The sequence below is a fragment of the Saccopteryx leptura genome, chromosome 1 (assembly GCF_036850995.1).
Source record: "Saccopteryx leptura isolate mSacLep1 chromosome 1, mSacLep1_pri_phased_curated, whole genome shotgun sequence".
NCBI classification, from domain to species: domain Eukaryota; kingdom Metazoa; phylum Chordata; class Mammalia; order Chiroptera; family Emballonuridae; genus Saccopteryx; species Saccopteryx leptura.
The window spans coordinates 256,840,210-256,862,833 of NC_089503.1; the positions used below are offsets into that span (position 1 = coordinate 256,840,210).

At 53.3% G+C, this 22,624-nt stretch overlaps 3 protein-coding genes and 1 non-coding gene across 8 annotated transcripts in view; 3 read left to right on the plus strand and 1 right to left on the minus strand.

The window, feature by feature from the left end:
- Window positions 1-1,938: 1,938 nt before the first annotated feature.
- Window positions 1,939-6,933, plus strand: KLF1 (KLF transcription factor 1). The gene is made up of 3 exons (XM_066361048.1): window positions 1,939-2,063; window positions 2,691-3,510; window positions 6,273-6,933. The coding sequence occupies exons 1-3, from the start codon at window positions 1,977-1,979 to the stop codon at window positions 6,446-6,448; spliced, it is 1,083 nt and encodes a 360-aa protein (XP_066217145.1). The 5' UTR covers window positions 1,939-1,976; the 3' UTR covers window positions 6,449-6,933.
- TRNAP-GGG (transfer RNA proline (anticodon GGG)) lies at window positions 4,448-4,523 on the plus strand. The gene has a single exon. It is a non-coding gene; the product is annotated as a tRNA-Pro (tRNA).
- Window positions 6,934-7,509: 576 nt separating the features above from the next.
- On the plus strand, window positions 7,510-10,260 carry DNASE2 (deoxyribonuclease 2, lysosomal). Its single transcript, XM_066347894.1, has 6 exons — window positions 7,510-7,882; window positions 8,007-8,184; window positions 8,279-8,357; window positions 8,639-8,800; window positions 8,890-9,087; window positions 9,495-10,260. Exons 1-6 carry the CDS (start codon window positions 7,788-7,790, stop codon window positions 9,887-9,889), a joined length of 1,107 nt encoding a protein of 368 aa, XP_066203991.1. The 5' UTR covers window positions 7,510-7,787; the 3' UTR covers window positions 9,890-10,260.
- A 385-nt stretch (window positions 10,261-10,645) lies between these two features.
- Window positions 10,646-22,624, minus strand: part of MAST1 (microtubule associated serine/threonine kinase 1) — a 40,375-nt gene continuing 28,396 nt past the window's right edge. For 4 of the 5 annotated variants that reach the window (XM_066347941.1, XM_066347932.1, XM_066347921.1 and 1 more), the window contains 14 exons: window positions 18,214-18,352; window positions 17,966-18,098; window positions 17,664-17,829; window positions 17,462-17,563; window positions 17,193-17,315; window positions 16,517-16,626; window positions 16,098-16,276; window positions 15,773-16,023; window positions 14,624-14,830; window positions 14,179-14,408; window positions 13,744-13,866; window positions 13,500-13,636; window positions 12,478-12,665; window positions 10,646-12,376 (listed from right to left, as the gene is read on the minus strand). In XM_066347941.1, coding sequence (XP_066204038.1) covers window positions 11,121-12,376; window positions 12,478-12,665; window positions 13,500-13,636; window positions 13,744-13,866; window positions 14,179-14,408; window positions 14,624-14,830; window positions 15,773-16,023; window positions 16,098-16,276; window positions 16,517-16,626; window positions 17,193-17,315; window positions 17,462-17,563; window positions 17,664-17,829; window positions 17,966-18,098; window positions 18,214-18,352 — 3,344 coding nt within the window. In that variant the 3' untranslated portion in view covers window positions 10,646-11,120. The remainder of the gene's footprint in view (window positions 12,377-12,477; window positions 12,666-13,499; window positions 13,637-13,743; window positions 13,867-14,178; window positions 14,409-14,623; window positions 14,831-15,772; window positions 16,024-16,097; window positions 16,277-16,516; window positions 16,627-17,192; window positions 17,316-17,461; window positions 17,564-17,663; window positions 17,830-17,965; window positions 18,099-18,213; window positions 18,353-22,624) is intronic. The other variant, XM_066347912.1, reaches the window with a different exon arrangement.

Sequence of the window (22,624 nt, forward strand, 5' to 3'; positions counted from 1 at the left end):
TTGGGTATATACCTAAGAGTGGAGTTGCTGGATCATATGGTAACTCTAAGTAATTTTTTGAAGACTCATCAAACTGTTTTCCACAGTAGTTGCACCATTTTATAGTCCAACTAGCAGTGGACTAGGGTTCTAATTTCTCTGCATCCTTGCCAACAATTTTTATATTTTTTGTTTGTTTTGTTTTGCTTATAGTCATTCTAGTTGGTGTGAAGAGCAGGCTTTTACATTACTTTTTGCTCTCACCCCTCTTGTAGCACGATAATTTTTTGTCTTCTTGTGTGATGCATTTGTGGCACACCAACTCTGTGTCTGTGGTATTGTGCCTATGTCTGGGCAAAGTCATGTCTGTCCCTAACAGGGTGTTTAATTACCTGTTGGTGGGTTGTCTGAGTTTGAATGAGTGCACCCTCTATGGTTGGACAGTGGTATCTATGCAATTGTGTGACTGACATACTGTGACAGTGACATTTGGTGTGACTATGAAAGATTGTAGATTTTTTCTGGTACTGTATGTGACTATATCTATGTCTGATATTAGTTGTGTGCATGACTACATCATTACATGTAAACGGTTGGATGCAGCCAGATTTTATGCCTTTGTGTCTGAGGCTGCGTTTGTGTTTGATAGGATTATGTGACTGCATCTTTTATAGTTTTGTGACAATCTGTCCAGAAATCTCCATGTGTCTGTTTAGTTTTGGCTAAATCATGTTGGTGTAATTGTATGATTGTATATGATTAACTGTGTGTGATTATGTCAGAGCCAGCCTGTGTGATTATGAATTCTATGTCTGAGGGATTGTGTAACTACAACATTGTGTAACCAAATAGTATATGGTTGTGCTTTCTTGTCTGCATGGTTTATGTGATATACAGACACAAATATATGTGCAGGGACTACACAGTGTGACTGAGGTGACTAGTAATTTGTGTCACTATGTAATTGCCTATTGTATATGTGTATGTGTAAACTGTATGTGTGTAATGTGTGTCCATGTTGCCCTTACCCTGGGCTCCCAGGGTACCACAGTGGAGATCCCTGGTACAGCACCTTGATTCCTGTACCAATGTGGGACAAAAATCAGGCAGCAGCAACAACCAGGGCAAAGGTTGGTGCAGATCTCCTGCACCTCAGCTACTTCCTGATGTCCAATCCAATTGTTTCATCCCATCCAGGTAAGGTGGCCAACTTTTCTCCAGATCCAACTGTAGTGGTACCAGCTTCAACATCCACACAGGTCCACTCTCTGCAGTGCACCCTGGGAGGGGGTCCATGGTAGACAAGTGGAGGCTGATTAGCAGGGACTCTTTCTACCACCAGGCTCCAACCCTGAGAGTTCATAACCCAGGCAATTTCAAGCCAAGCTATGTGAAGCCCTAGCTTCTAGCCTTGTCACTCTCCAGGGATAGAGCCTTGGCTCTTCTGGGCCCCTACCTGATAGCAGTCTCCAACATCTGGGGTGTCTGATAATGCTTGGCCTGGCAGGGAGCTTGTGCCAAGTCCCGCCATCACATGGTTGTTTCTTTTGGGGGGGGGGGAGGGAAAGGGCTGGAAGGCCCTAGTTGAGTAAAAGGGGGATCTGGAAGTCCCTTCCCAGAATTCCCATTCTGCCTGTCACCCCTTCTCCAGGTAGGTAACTGAGAGAATGCCCCAAGCCTCTCCTTCTTTGGGGAACCAGTGTCTGACGTTATCTATCACTGAACCCCCAAGCCTCGGAATCCCAAGCCCCCAAACATCTGAGTTTTGGAGAGAGGGTCAGTCTTTAAGGCTCTGCCCCAAACAGGCCATGGCAAAGTCTGTTCCCCAGAAATGGTGACACCCCCACCCCCCCCACGCCTTGCTTGACTCTTATCTGGGGCTGCAGCCAATCAACTGAGAGCAGAGAGGAGCCCTCCAAGGGGCCATCAGAGCCTCAGAGCCACGAGGCCACAGAGGGAGAGGAGTCCTGAGGCTCTTGGGTGGGCACCAGCCAGCCATGGCCGCAGCTGACACCACCTTGCCTTCCATCAGTACGCTGACTGCCCTAGGTCCCTTTCCAGACACACAGGAAGACTTGCTCAAGGTGAGGCCAGGCAGGGTCTAGGTGGCTGGCTGGGGTCCGGGGCTGCAGTCGCAGAGCTTGGGGATCAGGTGTGTATCTTGCCCTGGAATCCAGAGAGCTGGCAGGGCTGGAGGTTCTCAACCCAGTCCAGGGATCTGAATGTGGTCTAAGGGCCTATTTCTGTCTTGAAAAACTGAGGCTTGGAGCTGAATACCATGAGGGTTTAGGCTCAGTAAGACAACCCCAGATGTCAGGGGGAAAGAACAAAGGTATCTAGAAGACATCCAAGAATTAATCTTGGGAATTAATCATGGGAGAATGGGAAGGAGTGGGAGACTCTGGGGGAAAACTGAGGCAAAGCTGCCCCCCCCCTTCATTCTTGGCCTTGCCACCCCATCCCCCATGCCTGAGTGCAGCTCCAGATAATGTAAGTCTTATCTCCTGTCGCCAGCCAGACCCTATCCACCTCTGTCCCTGAAGCTGGGGGGTAGGGGGGCAGTGTGAGGGAGTGGGATAGACATCACAGACAAGCAAACAAGACCCCTTTCCGGAGCCTCTGGCCAGCCGTCCGGGTCAGGGCATCAGGCCCCTCTTAGGAGGGTACCCTGGTGACCATTGAAGCCTCATGCTTCCGGCTCCCTCCCACAGTGGTGGCGCTTTGAGGAGGTGCAGGACTTGGGCCCGGGTCCCCCAGATGCCACCCGGCCACACCTCTACGTGAGGCCAAAGTCGGAGGACGCTCCTGGGGAGGAAGAAGACGACGATAGGGATCCGGCCACTGCATGGGACCTGGATGTCTTCTTCACCAACCTGCCGGGCCCAGAGCCGGGCGGCGCGTCTCAGACTTGCGCCCTGGGGCCGGGCGAAGGTCCCGGGACGCATTTCCTACCACAGCCTGAAACTCTGGGCGCGTACGCGGGCGGCCCGGGGCTGGTGACTGGGCTCTTGGGTCCCGAGGAGCACCCGGGCTGGGTGCGCCCGGCCCCACGAGCCCCAGCCTCCGATGCCTTCGTGAGCCCCGCCCTGGCCCCTGAGCCCAAGGCGCTACCGCTGCAGCCGGTGTACCCGGGGCCAGGTGGAGGCTCCTCCGGCAGCTACTTTCCGCGGACCGGGCTTTCAGTGGCTGCGGCGCCCGGCGCCCCCTATGGGTTGCTGTCCGGGTACCCAGCTCTGTACTCGGCCCCTCAGTATCAAGGGCACTTCCAGCTCTTCCGCGGGCTCCCGGCGCCCGCCCCTGGTTCCGCCGCACCCTCCTCTTTTCTGAATTGTCTAGGACCCAGGACGGCGGGTGCGGGACTCGAGGGAACCGCAGGAGACCCAACAGGCACAGCGGAGACCGCGCCATCCAAGCGCAGCCGGCGCTCCTGGGCACGTAAGAGGCAGGCGTCGCACACGTGCACGTACCCGGGCTGCGGCAAGAGCTACACCAAGAGCTCGCACCTGAAGGCGCATTTACGGACGCACACAGGTGAGAAAGCGGATTTGGGGCGCGGGCTCGGGGGCGGGGCTGGAGGCGGGACTTCGTGAATGGAGAGTGGCCCCGGAGCGCGAAACGGGAATGACGGGAGGGGCTAGAAGTGAAGGCCGGGTCAGGGGGAGGACCCGTAAAAACAGAGGAGGGGCTAAAGCAGAGCCTCAGAGCCAGGGGCGAAACAGCGGGATCCAGGGAGGGGATCTAGATCCTAAGAAGCAGAGCTGGGGGACAGGTAGCGGTGTGGGAGGCAGGTAGGGGCAGAGAGAAGACCTGGAAAATCTGAAGAAACGTTGCAGAGAATTGACGGGAAAGACCTGGGCCCGGGCTGAGGAGCATAAAGCCTGGCAAATGACAGGAGGAAGAGCTAGAGGAGGGACTGCGGGGAGACTCCAAGCTTGGCATACTAGGGACAAAGGGTTCAGGTTTGTGGCAAGCGGGGAGCAGAGTTAGGGGCTCAGGGGCCGGAGCCAGGAGTATATAACGTAGGTTGTTTGCATGGAGACGGAGGGAGGCTTGTAGGGGCTCTGTCTGGGGCTCAGGAGGGGAGATAGGTGGCAGAGTCAGTTTCATGTGCCCAGATGCAGAATCGGTTTCAGGAGAGTAAGAAGAAATTGCTGTCAAACAGGAGTAGGGTGGGTACGAGAGATGCCGGATCTCTAGGAGCTGAAGGCTTAGGTGGGGCCGTGGAATAGAGGTGGAGAGGAGGAAGAGGGAGGCCTATGCTAGGGCATCAGTTTTCTTTCTTTCTTTTTTTTAAATTTTTTTTAAGACTTTATTCATTTGAGAGAGAGAAGAGGGGAGGAGCAGGAAGCATCAACTCTCATAAGCAGAGGCGGGTTAAGGTTGGTTGAGGCCCTGGGCGCAGAAGAAAATATTGGGCCCCTTAAAAAAAAAGGGAGAGACAGGGAAAATAAAAATACATGTTAACCAGGCCCTGGCCGGTTGGCTCAGTGGTAGAGCGTCAGCCTGGGGTGCAGGAGTCCCGAGTTCGATTCCCGGCCAGGGCACACAGGAGAAGCGCCCATCTGCTTCTCCACCCCTCCCCCTCTCCTTCCTCTCTGTCTCTCTCTTCCCCTCCCACAGCCAAGGCTCCATTGGAGCAAAGTTGGCCCGGGCGCTGAGGATGGCTCTATGGCCTCTGCCTCAGGGCTAGAATGGCTCTGATTGCAACAGAGCACGCCCCAGATGGGCAGAGCATCGCCCCCTGGTGGGCGTGCCGGGTGGATCACGGTCGGGCGCATGCGGGAGTCTGTCTGACTGCCTCCCCATTTCCAACTTCAGAAAAAATACAAAAAGAAAAAAAAAATACATGTTAACCAGATTTTTAAATAAAAAAAAATATTATGTACTATTAATGTTAAAATTGCACATATGAAACCAAACTTGGTGATATTAGAAAAAAAGTGTAAAGTTGGGGTTTTGCAGGGCCCTTCAGAAGTCGGGGCCCAGGGTGCCCGCCGTTAAATCCGCCTCTGCTCATATGTATCTTGACCTGGCAAGCTTGGGGTGTCCAAGGGTGACCTCAGCATTCTAGATCGACACTTTATCCACTGTGCCACTACAGGTCAGGTCAGGGCAGCAGTTTTCAATGTTTTTCATCTCATGAACTAATAAACTAATTACATTAAAAAATCTTTTTTCTTTTTCTTTCTTTTTTTTTTAATCAAGAAAGGGGGTGGGTGGTGACAGACAGGAACAGACAGGAAGGGAGAAAGATGAGAAGTATCACCTCGTAGTTGCGGCACCTTAGTTGTTCATTGATTGTTGCTTTCTAATACATGCTTTGACCAGGGGGCTTCAGCTGAGCCAGTGACCCCTTGCCCAAGTCAGCGACCTTGGGATTCAAACCAGTGATGTTTGGCCTGACCAGGGGTTGGCGCAGTGAATAGGGCATTGGCCTGGGATGCTGAGGACCCAGGTTCAAAACCCCGAGGTCTCTGGCTTGAGCATGGGCTCATCCTGCTTGAGCGTGGGATCATAGACATGACCCCATGGTTGCTGGCTTGAGCCCAAAGGTCGCTGGCTTCAGCAAGGGGTCACTGGCTCAGCTGGAGCCCCCAAGTCAAGGAACATATGAGAAAGCAATCAGTAAACAACTAAGATGCTGCAACAAAGAATTGATGCTTCTCATCTCTCTCCCTCCCTGTCTGTCCCTCTCTCTGTCTCTCTCTCTCTTGCAAAAACAACAAACAAAACAAAACATTCTTGTGGCAAATAATAATAATAAAATTTCTTGTGGTATACTGGTATGCCACAGCACACCTGTTGAAAATTGCTGCTCTAGGGGTCTGAATAGACGGTGGGACCAGGTGTAGTAGGGGAAGAACATAATCACCTTAGACAGGGTCTGGATTTTGGGGCTCTAAGGGTCAAGGCCAGAGGCAGGGCTGGGCAGCAGCTGGTGAGTCACCTGGAACAAGCAAGGGGCTGGACCACACAGGACAGGGCTATAGGATGAGGATGGGATGACTTTATGACTCAGGGGCAAGGAGTAGGGGATGTGACTTGGGCCCAGGAAATAAAAACAAGCGTGGTGCCAGATGCAGGTACAGAACAAGGGTTGGGGTCGCAGGATGCCAGACCTGGGTACATTCCTCTGAGAATGAGTGACTACTTAAATTTCGCACCCTAGGTGCCTCAACTTGACTCACCCTAGTCCTGGTCAAGGCTGAGCAAAGGAACGGGACCAGATGCAGTGGATGACCCGGGGGCGGAGTGGGGTGGACAATGGCACTCACAGTTTCCTCCCCTCCCAGGGGAGAAGCCATATGCCTGCACATGGGACAGCTGCGGCTGGCGGTTTGCACGCTCTGACGAACTGACCCGTCACTACCGGAAGCACACTGGACAGCGTCCCTTCCGCTGCCAACTCTGCCCACGTGCTTTTTCGCGCTCTGATCATCTGGCCTTGCACATGAAGCGTCACCTTTGAACCACCCCCACGCCCTCTGTCCGGGCACTTGGACCTTCTCTGGGAACTGGGGATGAAACAAAAGCAGATCCACGCAGTGTGGTTTTCCCTCGGACAGACCCTCACCCGGGCTTGTGGCCCCACAGATCGCTGGAAAGATCAAGGACTGGCCCATAGACAGACCTGTGGGCACCTGCAATGGAAGCTCCTACATGTCCTCAACCACAGGGAGCCACACAGAGACTTCCTATGATCACCCAGACCCAGCAAGACAGACCGCCAAATAAATGGACTGAGATGGACACCCAGACACTTCGGACAGAGAGACAGATCCTCAGAAAGGTGGACCCTCAGACCAGCTCACAGGCGGCCCTGGACAGCGGGAGGGGTTATGGGGTGACCCCTAGGTCTAGAAAGGGTCTTTACACTGAAATTTCTAAAGCTCCACATTGTGACTGGCATCTGCTGTGAATGGTTATGGGTCCTGTAACAATGCTTCTTCTATATAAAGCTTCAGCTGTGGCATGACTTTGTGAATTTTGGGGGCTGGAAGATGAAAGCTGTAAGCCCAGAGGTGATCTGTGTGTGTGTGTGTGTAGGGCATACCCTCACACTCATTTCCTAAACCTCAGTGACCCCCTCTGGTACCACAAGCTTTGCCGCACCTCCTCCCCCCCATTCCAAGATCAGTTTACATCCTTCTTTCCTTTGCCTTGAACCTCAGGGGCATTCACAGGGGCTTGCCATAATCCAAAGTGACTCCTTGGTTAGCACAGGGGGAGCCTGTGAAAACATGCAGAGTGAAAAGGGAGAGGACAAAGAGCACAAACTCTCCTTAAGAGAGCAAAAGTCCGAAGAGTTGGACATTGGGCTGTAAAGCTGGAAAGGAAAAAAAACAAATTTGCCTCTCACCCGGAAACGGAGAGAGGAGGATATGGCGGGAGAGTGGACTGAGATTGGCCAGAATCGAAAGAGATGTGAGCTGTGATTGGCCAGGAGTGGTGAATGTGGGCTGCGCAAAAACCACTTTGCCATAAAAGGGCGTGGCCTGGGCCGAGTCAAAGGGTGAAGCCTATCAAGGGTCGAGTCTACTTCCAGTAGGAGGCAACCATAGGCTGGCCCGATAAGGGCAAGACCTATGCGGAGTGACCACCCGAAAGGAAGACCTGCCCCCGGAGGGCCAGATATTGTCTTTTCAAATCTTTGCTCCTCACTTCAAGGGCGGGGTTTTCAGTTTGTGCTGTCACGCCCTGGGTTCCCAAGAGGTTTTGGGGAAATGAAAGTCACCAGGGACGGCGCCTTGCCCAACTCGTGACCCGGTGCCCGCTGGTCCCAACATAGATTCCTCTACTCTAGCCCCATGGCTGCACGGAGCTCGCTGCTCCTAGCCGCGCTGCTTTGGGTCCCTGTAGGGACCCTGACCTGTTACGGGGACTCGAGGCAGCCTGTGGACTGGTGAGTGCTCTGGCGACAACCATTCATTCCCCCGGGGCCGGACTGGGGATTGTTGCGCTCTTGGGTGAAGCCTGGGGCTCCTTCTCTTCCTCTTCCTTCATTTCTGCCCATCCTCAATTTTCAGGTTCGTTGTCTACAAGCTGCCGGCCCACAGCAGGCCTGGGGCTGGAGCTCAGCCGGGGCTTCAGTACAAGTACTTGGATGAGAGCTCAGGGGGTTGGCGCGATGGCGCCGTGTCCATTGACAGTTTGGAGGGAGCCATAGGCCGCAGCTTGCTGCCGCTGTACCAGAACACCAGCCAGGTGAAGGATGGGGGTGCCGGCAGAGCCTGGGGTGGGACTCTAGGGAGGGTCCGGCCTGGGTAAAACTTCACGTCGCCCCGTGCATCTCCCCTAGCTCGCCTTCCTACTTTACAATGACCAGCCTCCTAAATACTGCGGGACTCAGAGCTCTTCCACACGGGGGCACACGAAAGGTGAGGTTCGGATTGGGGGCTAGGGAAAGGCTCTGATTTCCTTATGCATGTTCCCCCAGCTAACTCTTGACCTGCAGGAGCAGGAACGGGGTTCCTCATCTTATATAAACGTTGTCCCTTCTCTGGACTTTGACAAAGGCAGGCTGTAGAAAGAGTTCAGCAGTGGTCCAGACACTGCCCATACCCTCTCCAGGCTCCCTGCAAACTGAGGACGTTTCTGGTCGCACATGTGTTTGTTGGGATGCCTTTAGCAGTTTCCCTGATCCAGTCTTTTGATCCAGGTGTGCTGCTTCTGGACAAAGAAGGGGGATTCTGGCTGGTCCACAGCGTTCCCGAGTTCCCTCCACCTCAGAATGCTGCATACGACTGGCCTTCTCATGCCCAAAAATATGGGCAGACCCTGCTCTGCGTGTCTTTTCCCTTAGACCAGTTCTCTAAGATTGGTGAGTAGGGACAGGAAGGCAGGGTGATCCCTGATTCCCAGGCCAGACTGCGGGACAGCCCCTCATTTTCTTTTCTGCTTGCCCCCCAGGCAGACAGCTGAACTACACCTACCCCTACGTGTATGACCACAAGTTGGAAGGGGTTTTCCTCAAGAAATTACCTGAGCTGGGGGAGGTGGTTGAGGGCCACCACGTTCAGCACAGACCCTGGAACAGCAGTTTAACACTCACATCAAAAGCAGGGGCCACCTTCCAGAGCTTTGCCAAATTTGGAAAATTTGGAGATGGTAAGCGCTGAGATTGTGGGTTGAAGAAATCTTTACAGAGGTTGTGTCAGATATGTCCATGGCTGAGGGCAGGTTGGAGATAGGAACTAGAACTCGTTGGGAGCCATAAACACATGAAAGGTAGACAACCAACAGACCTGAGTTCAATTACTGGTTCCTGGTTGTGTGGTGCATGATTTAACTGGACTCTCAGTTTATCCATCTGAAAAAAAAAATAGAGGATACTAATATCTACTGTAAAGTGTTGTTGTGAATGAAGTGATGCATGTAAGTGTTTAGTAAGGGTTGTTAGTCTTAATGTTCCTTGGAATTGACAACTGAGGAAACTAAGCTCAGAGAAGGATAGTGGTCTAGATTCCCTAGCAGTGACCCTAACCCTATCCATGGCCTTTCTCCATCCTCTGCAGACCTATACTCTGGCTGGTTGGCAGAAGCCCTTAGCAGCAATCTGCAGGTCCAGTTCTGGCAACATACTATTAACATCCTGCCCTCCAACTGCTCCAGGGCCCAGCAAGTGCTAGATGTGACCCAGATAGCCTTCCCTGGGCCAGCTGGGCCCACCTTCAATACCACAGAGGACCACTCCAAGTGGTGTGTAGCCCCAGAAGGGCCCTGGGCTTGTGTGGGTGACATGAATCGGAACAAAGCAGAGGAGTCCCGAGGTGGGAGCATACTGTGTGCCCAGCTGTCTGCCCTCTGGAAGGCCTTCAAGCCTCTGGTGAAGGCCTGGGAGCCCTGTGAGGAGGAGAACAATAGCATATCTCCAGGAAGTCCAGCAGAGCATATAAAAGTTAAGGCTTAGGCCCTGGCTGGTTGACTAAGCAGTAGAGTGTCGGCCTGGAGTGTGAAAGTCCCAGGTTTGATTCCTGGTCAGGGAACACTGAAGAAGCGCCCATCTACTTCTCCACCCCTCCCTCTCTCTTTCTATCTCTCTCTTCCCCTCCGCAGCCAAGGCTCCATTGGAGCAAAGTTGGCCTGGGTGCTGAGGATGGCTACATGGCCTCCACCTCAGGCGCTAGAATGGCTCAAGCCGCAACAGAGCATCGCCCCCTGGTGGGCATGCAGGGTGGATCCCTGTCGGGCACATCAGGAGTCTGTCTAATTGCCTCTTCATTTCTAGCTTATTCGGAAAAATACAAAATAAATAAAAATAAAAAATAAAAAAAAAGTTAAGGCTTAGAAGCCATTTTGTACTTCAGTTTAAATCACAATATGGGCCCTGGCCGGTTGGCTCAGCGGTAGAACGTCGGCCTGGCGTGCGGGGGACCCGGGTTCGATTACTGGCCAGGGCACATAGGAGAAGCGCCCATTTGCTTCTCCACCCCCCCCTTCCTCTCTGTCTCTCTCTTCCCCTCCCGCAGCCAAGGCTCCATTGGAGCAAAGATGGCCTGGGCTCTGGGGATGGCTCCTTGGCCTCTGCCCCAGGCGCTGGAGTGCCTCTGGTCTCGGCAGAGCGACGCCCTGGAGGGGCAGAGCCTCGCCCCTGGTGGGCGTGCTGGGTGGATCCTGGTCGGGCGCATGCGGGAGTCTGTCTGACTGTCTCTCCCTGTTTCCAGCTTCGGAAAAAAAAAATCGCAATATGGTCCCTTCCTAATTGTGTGACCTTAACCATGTGCGTTAATATGTGACTCAGTCTACTTATTTGCAAAATGGGAGAGCCACAACACCTCTCAGGATTTGTGAGGAATAAAGGGAAATTGGTAGATCGGGCTGTTAACCGTTTTTTTAGGTGGACACTGGGACTCAGAACAGCATTGCAACTTCCTGAGTGTCTGGGAGTAGCTAACTTATTGGTGAGACACAAAGTGGGACCATAAGGAAAGTTCTACATAAGACTCACCTCCCCTCTCAATGGTAACTGGGACTGGAGTTCTGCCTCTCAACAATCTCACAAGCAAGAGGGTTGAAACCTTTCCCTGCCAGGGTAGGAGGGGCAAGCCCCAGAAAGCTCACAAAGCATGGACACACTTTATTTATATGTGTACATATGTATATAGGCGCTGTACAGTGCAGGGCCAGCGGGCACCTGTAGGCTATGGGCCAGGGGGCATAGGGCAGGGTGCCCTTTTGGTCAGGCCTGCTGGGGGCACAGCTTCAGTAGGGTACCTGGAAGTCAGCCCCACCTCAGGCTTTGTGGCAGGGACAAGAAGGGCGGACAGTAGGGCTGGGGGTTCTGTGCTGCTTGATGCATTTTTTGTAGAGGCTAGAGAAGGAGTCTGGGGGTTCAGGGAGAGCTTGGGGGAGGTGGGCTTGGAGTGAGGCCCACTCAGCATGGTCCGCTCCTCCACCACCTCCAGCACCCAGCATTCCTGACCTCGGGGCACCTCTGGTGCAGGAGGCGCCAGGGGTATGGATTCCTGCAACCCCTTAGAGTTCGAGCTGGAAGGCTGCGACACCCCGGCCTTGGCCCTAGGCTGCTCAGGCTCTACGACAATGGGCACTGGGGGTGTACCCGCTTCACCTGAGCTGCTGCGCCGGCCCGTCTCGTGTTCTTGTACCGGGCTCAGTGCGGCCTTGGTGACGGCCCTGGGCGCCCCGCCCACACCATCCTCAGTCTGCACACCCTGGTGCCGGGTGCCGCTGGTGTCCCGCTCCAGGGACCGGGCCCCGGGAGTTGTGGCACGGGGTTGGGTGCAAGCCTCCGCACTACCAGAGGACTCCTCTTTACTCAATGCCCCGGTTGGCCTGGGGGTGCCCTCGGGCAGCAGCGGGTCCATGCCCAGGCTGAGAGGCGACTCCTGGCGGCCCAGGCGGCGGACAGCAACCTGCCGGGGCATGCCAGAACCCTCGACAGGGGCCGTCTCGCCATCAGACTCAGCCAGACTATGCAGCGACAGCTCACCATGGAAGTCCTTGCGGAAATCCGGGTGGCCCACCTCGAGGCTGTGTTTGCGCAGTGTACCCTTCTTGTCAGCGCCAAGCGAGGCTCCCAGCTTCTCCGCTGACTGCACACGTTTGAGGAGGGGCGAGCGTGGAGGCTCCGCACTCTTGGGGCGCGGTCGCACCACCGGTGGCGATGAGTGCAGCTTGGCAGGGAAGCTCTGTGTTGTGTGCGAGCTACCCACTGTGTGGCCGGGCAACGGAGGGGGCGATGCCTGCGTTGGGGACGGCGTGTGCGCCAGCGGCGACAGTGGGATGTTGCCGGCCGACTTGCAGCGCGCAGAGCGGTACTGGCGGTGCAGCTTGGGCGACAGGCCATGCAGAGTGCTAGGCCGGATGTGGTGCGACGCCGATGATGCCGGCGAGTTGGGCGTGCTCGAGGCTGGCGAGCTGCTTTGGGATGAGGCACCTGCGGTTGGGCAAAAGCGGGTGTTGCGCTGCGTCGCAAGCACTGACAGGAGACCCGCCCCCACCACCCAGCGCTTAGCCCAGTGCAGGCACAGAGCCTACCTAGGTAGGCGGAGTCGGGTGTGGAGCGGTAGCTGTGGGTGGGTGACCGCGCAGGCAGCCCATGGGTGGGCGAGCCTGGGAGGCTGTCGCTGGACGACAGCGAGCGGTTCAGCGATGACAGCGAGCGGCTAGTGTGCAGCAAGTTCGACTGCTTTGTGATCTTGCGGAAGAGGGAGCTGCGCTTCTTGCTGGGGGACAAGGAGAAGGCTATCTACCTTAGACCAGACTCCAGAACTGGCTTCTCTCATTTCAGCACCTGGGACCGCCCACTTCTCTGGCCCTTCTCCAGCTAGTTACAACTCGCTGATCAAAACCAAAAGAACCTCCCACAGCGCTGGTCCACTTGGCCCCTCCGACGTCAGGCCCTACTCATTTCTTGCTGACCACTCCCAGTCCAAGCTAGAGACACCCATCAAAGAAGAACCAATCTTTTCTGGCCCCGCCCCATCTGTAACCCCTCCCCCCAGGTACAACCAACCCACCTATAAAGACACTAAGAAGTTCATCTGACTCAGTTCGGTCTGGCTCCTCACTTAAATCCCCACTCATGACTTGTTCAGGCAAACCCACTGATCAAAACAGAACTCTCTACTAGCCCTATCTAACCTCTCTAGTTCCTGCTACCTATAAGGGAAGAAATTGTTTCAGTCCAGTTTCCCCTGGCTTGCTCATTCAAGATAGAAATCCCCTCTGCTAACCCCTCCCAGTCATCTAAACATGTCCAACAGGCCAAGACCGCCTTCTGAACTGCGTCCTCTCTACTCCAGAGCTACTGGCGCTCACCACCTGCCTAGGATACTCCTACAATGCTTTTCTTCCAGCCCAGGAACCTGGCACAGCTTCCTTTCCCAGCCCCTCCCTCTCTGTCCTCTTGTTTTTACCCTTCATTTGGTGGTCCCCACATTTCTTCTCTAGTCTTCACTTGTGGCCCTCCCATCTTAGCCCTGCCCACTGTTCAAAAACTGGAGAGTTCCAGCTGCCCGCTGTGTATAGCCCCACCCACTGTATTTGACTCCACCCACCTCTCCTGGCCCTCCTTAGCAGAGGGTCTTCTGTTCCTCCTAGCCATTTTGGCTTTGTAGCTGCTGCGCCTTGCAGGGCCGATGCGAATGGAAGTATTTTCAAAGGGTGTTGTGGTTACTGCCACCTTGTTGCCACTCTGGAGGAAGAAGGGAGGCAAATGCTCTGCTAGAAGCTATTCAGGGAGTTCCAGCTCACAGGTTCTCCTCTCCTCCCTACCCACAGTGTGCTCTCCCTTGCACTCACCTTGAGGATCAGCTCCACGACCTCAGGATGCACCATGCCATGCACAGGCTCCCCGTTCACATGGGTAATGAGGTCCCCAGCACACAGGCCCGCCTCCTGGGCTGGGCCCCCCTCCTCCACGTGCTGAGGACCAGACACCACAAAGGGCAGGATTAACAGGATCAGTAACAAGGAAGGCTCCCTAAGCTTATGTACCAGACACCTAGCTCTGCATGCACTGTAATCCTCATAGCACCTTATGAAATAGTAATTATTCTTCCCAGTTTACAACAGAAGAAACAGAAGCTCAGAGGGATAAGGGACACTGAGGGTCACAGGAGTTTCATCTAAGTTGCCTGGATACAGAGATTAAACTGTCCCTCATCCTTAAAAGTTGTGGGGACTTCTCTCCCCCCACCTCACCTTAGAACACAGACGCCACCTATGAGTGCTCACCCAGACAATGTGATGGACACTGTAGATATCAGAGTCACCCATGTAGACTCGGATGGCTCGCAGTGTAAAGCCGTACTTCTTGCCAGAGCGTTGGATGGTGATAGGGGAGCAGGGCCCACTGACAGCTGGTGAGTAGTCTCGGCTGGGTGAGGAGTCCCTCGAGGATGGGTTGGAAGAGAGAGATCGGGGGGACATGGGGCTGGCCAGGGGTGAGCTTCCATGGGGGTCCACTGCAGACACAGAACCATGGTCAGAGGTCATGGCTAAACTTAGTCACAGCTCTCCCCGTATATGTTCCTCCCTCCTTCCTAGTCAAAGTCCCAGGGCCCTCATTGGTCCACCCCAGTGCCAATCACTGGACAGGAAAAAAATGCCGTGTCTTCATTGGCCTGTCCTGGCACAAATGGGCACAGCCCCTCCCCTGCCAGGTGGGACCCAGCATCACCTGCAGGAATCATGACAGATAAGGCAGTGGCCGAGGCTGACTTTATGACTTTGCCCCCAGTTCGAGAAGTCCACTTCTCTACCGTGGGGTCCCCTGACAGCTGCTGATGCCGAGCCCGGCGCAGAACCAAGTCATTGGTGGCCCTTGGGCCTGATGGGTCCCCATCCTTTGAAGGTGGGCAGAGGTCGCCTGGGCGCGGTCGGTCGGCTGCAACAGAGCAAGTAGGTTGGGAGTCAGATTAAGATCACAGATTTCTTGCAAGTGTTGTTCACTCTGCCTGGAATGCTTTCCCCACTTTTCACCCTGTTGGACTGTGAGCTTCCTAAGAGCAAGTAACATGCATCTAGCACAGCTCCTGATACAAAGAAGTGCTCAAATACATTTGTTGATGACCAAGCACGGAATGCGAGGTGTTCCTCTTATTGATGAGAACCCAGATTGGAGTGTGTAGATAAAGTGACCCATCGTCCTCCTTTAGGGAGAATGGTCCCTCTTTTGTTAAGTTCTGTCCTCCCTCGAAAAGTGTCCTCCTACATGTCCTCCGCTTTGATATTGGAAGACTAATCTGTAAATGTCCGTATTTGATCGATGCAGAGTCGATCCATTGCGTGTGATGTGAAGTATTTGTATCTAAATGAGTACCTTTTTCTTACAATTATTATTAAAAATTAACAGGCATGTAAGCATAATTACAATATAAAACATTACAAATGTTTTTATTATGCATTTATCATATTATAGTGTATTATTGTTGCAACAAATAAAATGTTTCTTTTATTTAAGATGTTTTCTTCTATTTATTTTTGTCCTCCCTTTTTTATGTTTTTTTTATTTTTGAAAGGGAGAGAGAGAGACAGAGAGGGAGAGAGAGAAGAGAGACAGAGAGAGAAGGTGGGGAGGAGCTGGAAGCATCAACTCCCATATGTGCCTTGACCAGGCAAGCCCAGGGTTTCAAACAGGCGACCTCAGAATTTCCAGGTCGACGCTTTATCCACTGCGCCACAGGCTTTGTCCTCCTTTTCATTGTAAAAAAAATTGGTTACCTTAGTGTAGAGTACATGAGATGTGGCATAAACAGTACCGGGTTTATCAAATGCTCAAAATATGGCCTCTGGGGAACTAGGGAAGACGGTAGGTGGAGGCACTCACTGGCTTCCAGGTCCCTGGTGTTGGCGGTACCATCCCCTTGAGCTGCCTCTTTAGGGACCCGCGCGTCCAGAGAGCCTGGGGGATCAGAGCTGGGCCGGGGAGGCCTCCGCAGCCGGACCTCATCCTCGTCTTCTTGAGGGGCGCTGAAGCGGCTGGGCTCTAGCAGCGCAGAGAAACGGCGGCGCGCACCTAACGGAGGACTAGCCTCCCCTTCCAGGAAGCTGGCCTCAGACGCCGAGAAGCGCTTGCTGCTGAAAGGGAGCGTGGTCAGAGGCGCCACGCCCCTTCATCACCACTCCTTAAACCTCGACCTGCCCCTGCTCACATCTCCGGGGAGCCGCCTCTCCTGGTCTTCTCGCGCAGGGTCAGGCTACCCAGGCCTTCCCGCTTGCTGGCCACCTTCTCCTCTAGACCCTTGGCACTCGGCTCCCGCTTGCTGCCCCCCGCTGCCGCCACGGGGGTCTTCGGCTCATGCTGCGACAGCTGCTCCATACTGCTATACACCTGCAAGGGAGGGTGAGTAGTGGTGGGAGGCAAGTCCAGCCCTCAAGACTCACCTTCACTCCTGAACCAATCGGCTTCCATTTATCCTCAGCCTCCTCAGTCCCACCCCACTCAGGACCACCTCCATTTCCTTCTACAACCTTGCTGGAAGACAAAGACCCTCCCCTGCCCGGACCCGCCTCCCGATCTCACCCCACCCTCCCCGGGTCTGGCCCCACCCCTAGCCCAGCCTTGGCTCACCTTGCTGAAGCGTGGAGAGCAGGAGGAAAACTGGCGGATCTCTACAGGCTCCTCCTCCGTCGTGTCATCCTCATCATAGGAGTTCACGTGGTGATACCTATCTGAGCGTGCTGAGGGTGGAGGGGGGAGCAGGGGAGGGCGGAGGGAGAGCAGGCCGGTGAGCCGTGACCCAGGGCAGGAATCCACAGTGGATCATCCACTCCTCAGAACGCACCCTTACAGGGGCCGAGTTCAAACCAGGGCTGCAAGTCCTGCCATGCCCCTGTCCCAATCTAGGATCTGATTCAGACCCTGCCGCCAGGCTGAGTTTCTGTCCAACTTTCAGAGGCTCTATTTAGCCTGGCCTTCAGAGGCCACACCCCCAGACCCCACTTGCGGTGCTCTCCACCCTGGCTCCTCTCAGGCCAGCCCCTGCCTCTGCCTCTGCCTCTTTCGCGGTTGTAGCACAGTCCCCTAACCCAGGCCCAGGTGCCTCTCAAGAACTCAGGCCCCACCTCTTCCCCCCAACCTCCTTTCCTACCAACTTCTCACTCCTATGCAGGCCACCCTCCTGCCATCTCTCTCCTCTGTCTGGGAGGTTGCCATCTCTCTCCTCTGTCTCCTACCCAGCAGGGCTCCATCCCAGGCCTTGCTGGAGGACCCCTTTCACCAGATGCCACACCCTTTCCCAGCTCACTGTCGAAATAGCTGGTGTCATCCTCGGACTCCAGGTGGGGAATGAACTCTGCCTTCTGCCTCAGCAGCCCTGTCCAGTCCAGGTCTCGAAAGAAACTGTGCTGCTTTACCTCAAAGGCACCCCCTGGGAAGGAAGGAGTGGATGGGGGCCGGGAAGGAATTCCAGGACAGCTGGTCAGGCCAGAAGCCCAGCCACTCCTCCATCTTCCACTCTAGGGCCACAGCATTTGGAGCCCAGCCCTCAGCTTCTCTGTACAGCCGAACCCATACCTGCCCCAAGCCGGACCAGGGGGTTGGTCTGCAGGAGGCTGGATATCAGGAGCTGGGCATCCGTGGGCAGGGCTTCATCTCCCTCAGGCCACAGGATGTCATCTGCAGAGCAAGGTGGGGCTGGGGTCACTTTTGGAGTCCAGAAGTCCCTGGGTCAGCCCATGTCCCCATACCCCTACCTGCCCACCGAGGATGCACGCACCACTGATGACCTGTCCAAATAGCTCTTCGGGTGTGTCTCCGAAGAAGGGCACACAGCCCACCAGGAACTCGTAGAGAATGATGCCCATGGCCCACCAGTCCACCGGCTTGCCATAGCCCTGGCGCAGGATGACCTCGGGTGCGATGTACTCTGGGGTCCCACACACCTGGGGGCAGGCCATCAGCCTGCACCCTGGCCACAGGAGGGGCCTCAAGGGGGAGTTGCACTCCCTACTACGCCCTGGGCCCCACAGTCCTGCTGGTTAACTCCCCCCACAGTGATCCCCACATCCGCGCACACACCTGTTTGTCCAGGAACTCCCGGGCATCTTTCTCAATGTGGCCTTCATACAGGTTAGTGGTGAGGCTCATGAGCCCCATTTTGGAGAGGCCAAAATCTGTGAGTTTGATGTGGCCCATGGAGGTGATGAGGAGGCTGCAAACACAAACAGGGGTTTCAGAGATGAGGCCTGCCTACTTCTCTCCTGGCCCTTCCACTCCAGGGCCTCCAGAGGGGCAGAGAGTGGGTGGTGGGAAAGGCCAAGGCTCACTTGTCAGGCTTGAGGTCCCGGTGCACAATGCCATAGTTGTGCAGGTACTCGAGCGCCAGCACCGTCTCTGCGAAGTACATGCGGGCCATGTCCACCGGCAGCGCTCCGATGTTCTTCAGGAGTGTGGCACAGTCTCCCCCTGTGCATGAGGAGTAGGCTCATGTAAAGAGGGAGGCACCCCTGACCTAGAGTTGAGCATTTGACATGCACCATAGCACCACATCCTCACCTCACATTGCCCCTACTTTACAGCTAAGGGAAATTGAGGCACAGAGAGGGGTCCCCCAGGTCACACAGGTAGTTGCCAGGCTTCTCTTGTCCTCTCAACCATCCTTCAAAGTTGGTTTGATTTGAGACTCAGAGAGAGGTTGGATGATGCAGGTGGTTGATGGTGGAGGTGAGGTTTGGTTGGTACCAAAGACTGCCTGCTTACCGACTGAGTCTGGGAGCACTGCCCTTGACCGCCTCCTGAAGTCTGAATCTTGACAGTCTGGGGCCTTAAAATGTATATTCCTGTCCCCCACCAGATTTACTGTGATCAGCATTTGTAATTTAGGCTCTCCCAATACGAATTTCTCCTTTTTCTTTTTTTTTTCTTTTCCTTTTTTTGTATTTTTCTGAAGTTGGAAACGGGGAGGCAGTCAGACAGACTCCCGCATGTGCCCGACCAGGATCCACCTGGCATGCCCACCAGGGGGCGATGCTCTGCCCATCTGGGGCATCGCTCTGTTGCAACCAGAGCCATTCTAGCCCTGAGGCAGAGGCCATGGAGCCATCCTTAGCGCCCGGGCCAACTTTGCTCCAATGGAGCCTCGGCTGCGCGAGGGGAAGAGAGAGAGACAGAGAGGAAGGAAAGGGGGAGGGGTGGAGAAGCAGATGGGTGCTTCTCCTGTGTGCCCTGGCTGGGATCGAACCCAGGACTCCTGCACGCCAGGCCAATGCTCTACCACTGAGCCAACCGGCCAGGGCCACATTTCTCCTTTTTCCTACAAGGACGAGATTTCCTTCCAAGGGCAGCAGCTAGCCCAAGTTGCTCAGCCTGGCAACTTTCACTTTTTTTCCCCCCACACAGATTGCTAAGTTATCAGGACATAAGTGAGATTTGCTAGATGGCAACATTGCTATATCAAGGCCTGTCTAAGGGGAAGTCCACACATGGGAGAGAAGAGCCAAGAAATGGAGAGATTCCTGATAGTTTGGTTTGAGCATCTGGATACCACCATATCTGAAAGCAATGAGTGTTTTGTTCACATGAGTCACCAAATGTCTTCCTTTCTTTTTCTTTTTTCTCTTTTTGTTTGAGTCTGATGAATCAGACTCTTTGAGAGTGGAACTTAGGAATCTGCATTGGGCCACAACCCCAGGTAACACTGACATATACACTAAGAACAAGGCTGAGTTGACTCCCAAATGAGACTTTGAAGCTGGGCGATGTTCAGGAGGCACCAAGAATACACATTTACTGTGTGCTCAACCCATCAAAGAGACCCCAATTCTATCTACTTCTCTCCTCTGTATGACCTTGGACTCATGCAGTTGCCTCCAACTTGGTCTGCCTCTTCTGCCCTCCGCACAGCAGCTAAATAAATATTCTTAAAACAAGTCAGACTATGCCAACTCTGCTTAGACCCCTTCAGTATCTGCCTGTTACATTTGGCATGAAATTCAATGCCATTTGGGGCTCTGCAAGGCCCTGCATTCTTAACCTCCTTACCTCTCCATTCTCATCTACCCTCTCCCTCCCTCTCACTTGTTTACTTGACTCCAGCCCCACTGGTCTCCTTGCTGCTCCTCAAAGCAGCGATTTTCAACTTTTTCATCTCACAGCACACACAAACTATTTACTAAAATTCTGCAGCAAGCCTGACCTGTGGTGGCGCAGTGGATACAGTGTCGACCTGGAAATGCTGAGGTTGCCGGTTCGAAACTCTGGGCTTGCCTGGTCAAGGCACATATGGGAGTTGATGCTTTCAGCTCCTCCCCCCTTCTCTCTCTCTCTCTCTCTCTCTCTCTCTCTCTCTCTCTCTCCTGTCTCTCTCTCTCCTTCTCTCTGTCCTCTCTAAAAAAAAAAAAAAAAAAAAAAAAAAAAAAAGCCTGACCAGGCGGTGGCACAGTGGATAGAGCATCGGACTGGGATGCAGAGGACCCAGGTTCGAGACCCTGAGGTCGCCAGCTTGAGCGCGGGCTCATCTGGTTTGAGAAAAAGCCCACCAGCTTGAACCCAAGGTCACTGGCTCCAGCAAGGTGTTACTCGGTCTGCTGAAGGCCCGTGGTCAAGGCACGTATGAGAAAGCAATCAATGAACAACTAAGGTGTTGCAACGTGCAATGAAAAACTAATGATTGATGCTTCTCATCTCTCTCCGCTCCTGTCTGTCTGTCCCTGTCTATCCCTCTCTCTGACTCACTCTCTGTCTCTGTAAAAAAAAAAATGAATAAAATTCTGCAGCACACCCAAAAATATATTTTTTGCTTATCTTACAAAAAAAGTATAATTTTGATTTGTTCACACCAGATGGTTATTGTTGTGTTGGCTGTTGTCATTTTTTATTTTACAACATAAGGGGAAAAAAAGAGGTCAGTGCCACTGACTAGTTAGGTATTGCATGTTTCAAAAATTCTCACGGTACACCCGTTGAAAATTGCTGCATCAAAATCCAGATAGGCCTGACCAGGCGGTGGCGCAGTGGATAGAGCGTTGGACTGGGATGCGGAAAGACCCAGGTTCGAGACCCCGAGGTCGCCAGCTTGCACGTGGGCTCATCTGGCTTGAGCAAAAAGCTCACCAGCTTGGACCTAAGGTCACTGGCTCCAGCAAGGACTTACTCGGTCTGCTGAAGGCCCCCGGTCAAGGCACATATGAGAAAGCAATCAATGAACAACTAAGGTGTCGCAGCGAAAAACTGATGATTGATGCTTCTCATCTCTCTCCATTCCTGTCTGTCTGTCCCTATCTATCCCTCTCTCTGACTCTCTAAAAAAAAAAAAAAGAAGAAAAAAAAATCCAGATAGGCCCTGGCCAGTAGGTTCAGTGGATAGAGCGTTGGCCCAGCAGATGAAAGTCCTGGGTTCAATTCCAGGTCAGGCCACACATGAGAAGTGACCGTCTGCTTCTCTTCCCCTCTCTCTCCCTTCTATCTCTCTTCTCCCTTCTTGCAGCCAGTGGCTTGATTGGTTCGAGCGTTGGCCCAGGGTGTTGAGGATACCTTGGTTGGTCTGAGCAACTTTCTCAGGTACTAAAAATAGCTTGTTTGATTGGAGCATGAGCCCCAGACAGGAGTTGCCAGGTGGATCCCAGTTGGGTGCATACAGGAGTCTGTCTCTATATCCTCTCCTCTCACTTAAAAAGAAATCCAGATACCTTCTCACCTAAGAGACTTTGTGCTTGGGGTCCCCTCTTTCAGGTATAGTGCGGTCTCAGAGGCTCCTATGGTCTCCTTGAGCCTTAAGGTCCTCATTACCATCCTTACTATATAAAATGACCTGATCACCTTTGGCTTGTTTTGCTTATTTACTGTCTACCTAGAATTTAACCTCCATAGAAGAGAGTTGTCTCTGTCTGGCCCCCAGAGCACCTAGCACAACACGTGGTGTAAGGGAGACAATGAGGTGTTATCTGTTGAAAGGATTGTCGACTAAGGCTTAGGTATGGCATAGCTGTAGCCAACGAGATCATGTATGTTCTAATAACCATAGTATGCATGTGTTGGGGCAATGATGTATTAACATTTGGATGAATATAAGCATGAATGGATGAACAGATGAAAAATATATACATTGGTGGTTGATGGATATATGGATGATAAGTGGATAGATAAACTGATGGATGAATTGTAGATGAATAGCTAGAGATAGCAAGATGAGATGGCTGCTAGAATAAAGTTTGAATTAATTAATTAAAATACAGATAGTGAATGGATGGTTAAATTAATAAATAGGTATTGATAGATGGATACATGGTGAGTAGGTAGGTGAATAAAATGATAAATGAACAAATGGCTAGACATATAAAAAGATGGATGAATGAAAAATAGATGTGCAACACAAAGTGAACTCTAATATAAACTATGGACTTCAGTTAATAATGTGTCAATATTGGTTCATGCACCACACTAAGGCAAGATATAATTAGCCTGACCAGGCGGTGGCACAGTGGATAGAGTGTCAGACTGGGATGCGGAAGACCCAGGTTCGAGACCCCGAGGTTGCCAGCTTGAGCGCGGGCTCATCTGGTTTGAGCAAAGCTCACCAGCTTGATCCCAAGGTCACTGGCTCGAGCAAGGGGTTGCTCAGTCTGCTGAAGGCCTGCGGTCAAGGCACATATGAGAAAGCAATCAATGAACAACTAAGGTGTCGTAATGCACAATGAAAAACTAATGATTGATGCTTCTCATCTCTCCGTTCCTGTCTGT

Bases quoted from the DNA above. Each gene is read 5' to 3' on its own strand.
- KLF1 (XM_066361048.1), top strand. From the start codon at position 1,977: ATGGCCGCAGCTGACACCACCTTGCCTTCCATCAGTACGCTGACTGCC. The intron at 2,064-2,690 runs GTGAGGCCAGGC...TCCCTCCCACAG, and splicing joins CACAGGAAGACTTGCTCAAG to TGGTGGCGCTTTGAGGAGGT. The intron at 3,511-6,272 runs GTGAGAAAGCGG...CTCCCCTCCCAG, and splicing joins GCATTTACGGACGCACACAG to GGGAGAAGCCATATGCCTGC.
- DNASE2 (XM_066347894.1), top strand. From the start codon at position 7,788: ATGGCTGCACGGAGCTCGCTGCTCCTAGCCGCGCTGCTTTGGGTCCCT. The intron at 7,883-8,006 runs GTGAGTGCTCTG...CTCAATTTTCAG, and splicing joins TCGAGGCAGCCTGTGGACTG to GTTCGTTGTCTACAAGCTGC. The intron at 8,358-8,638 runs GTGAGGTTCGGA...CTTTTGATCCAG, and splicing joins CACACGGGGGCACACGAAAG to GTGTGCTGCTTCTGGACAAA.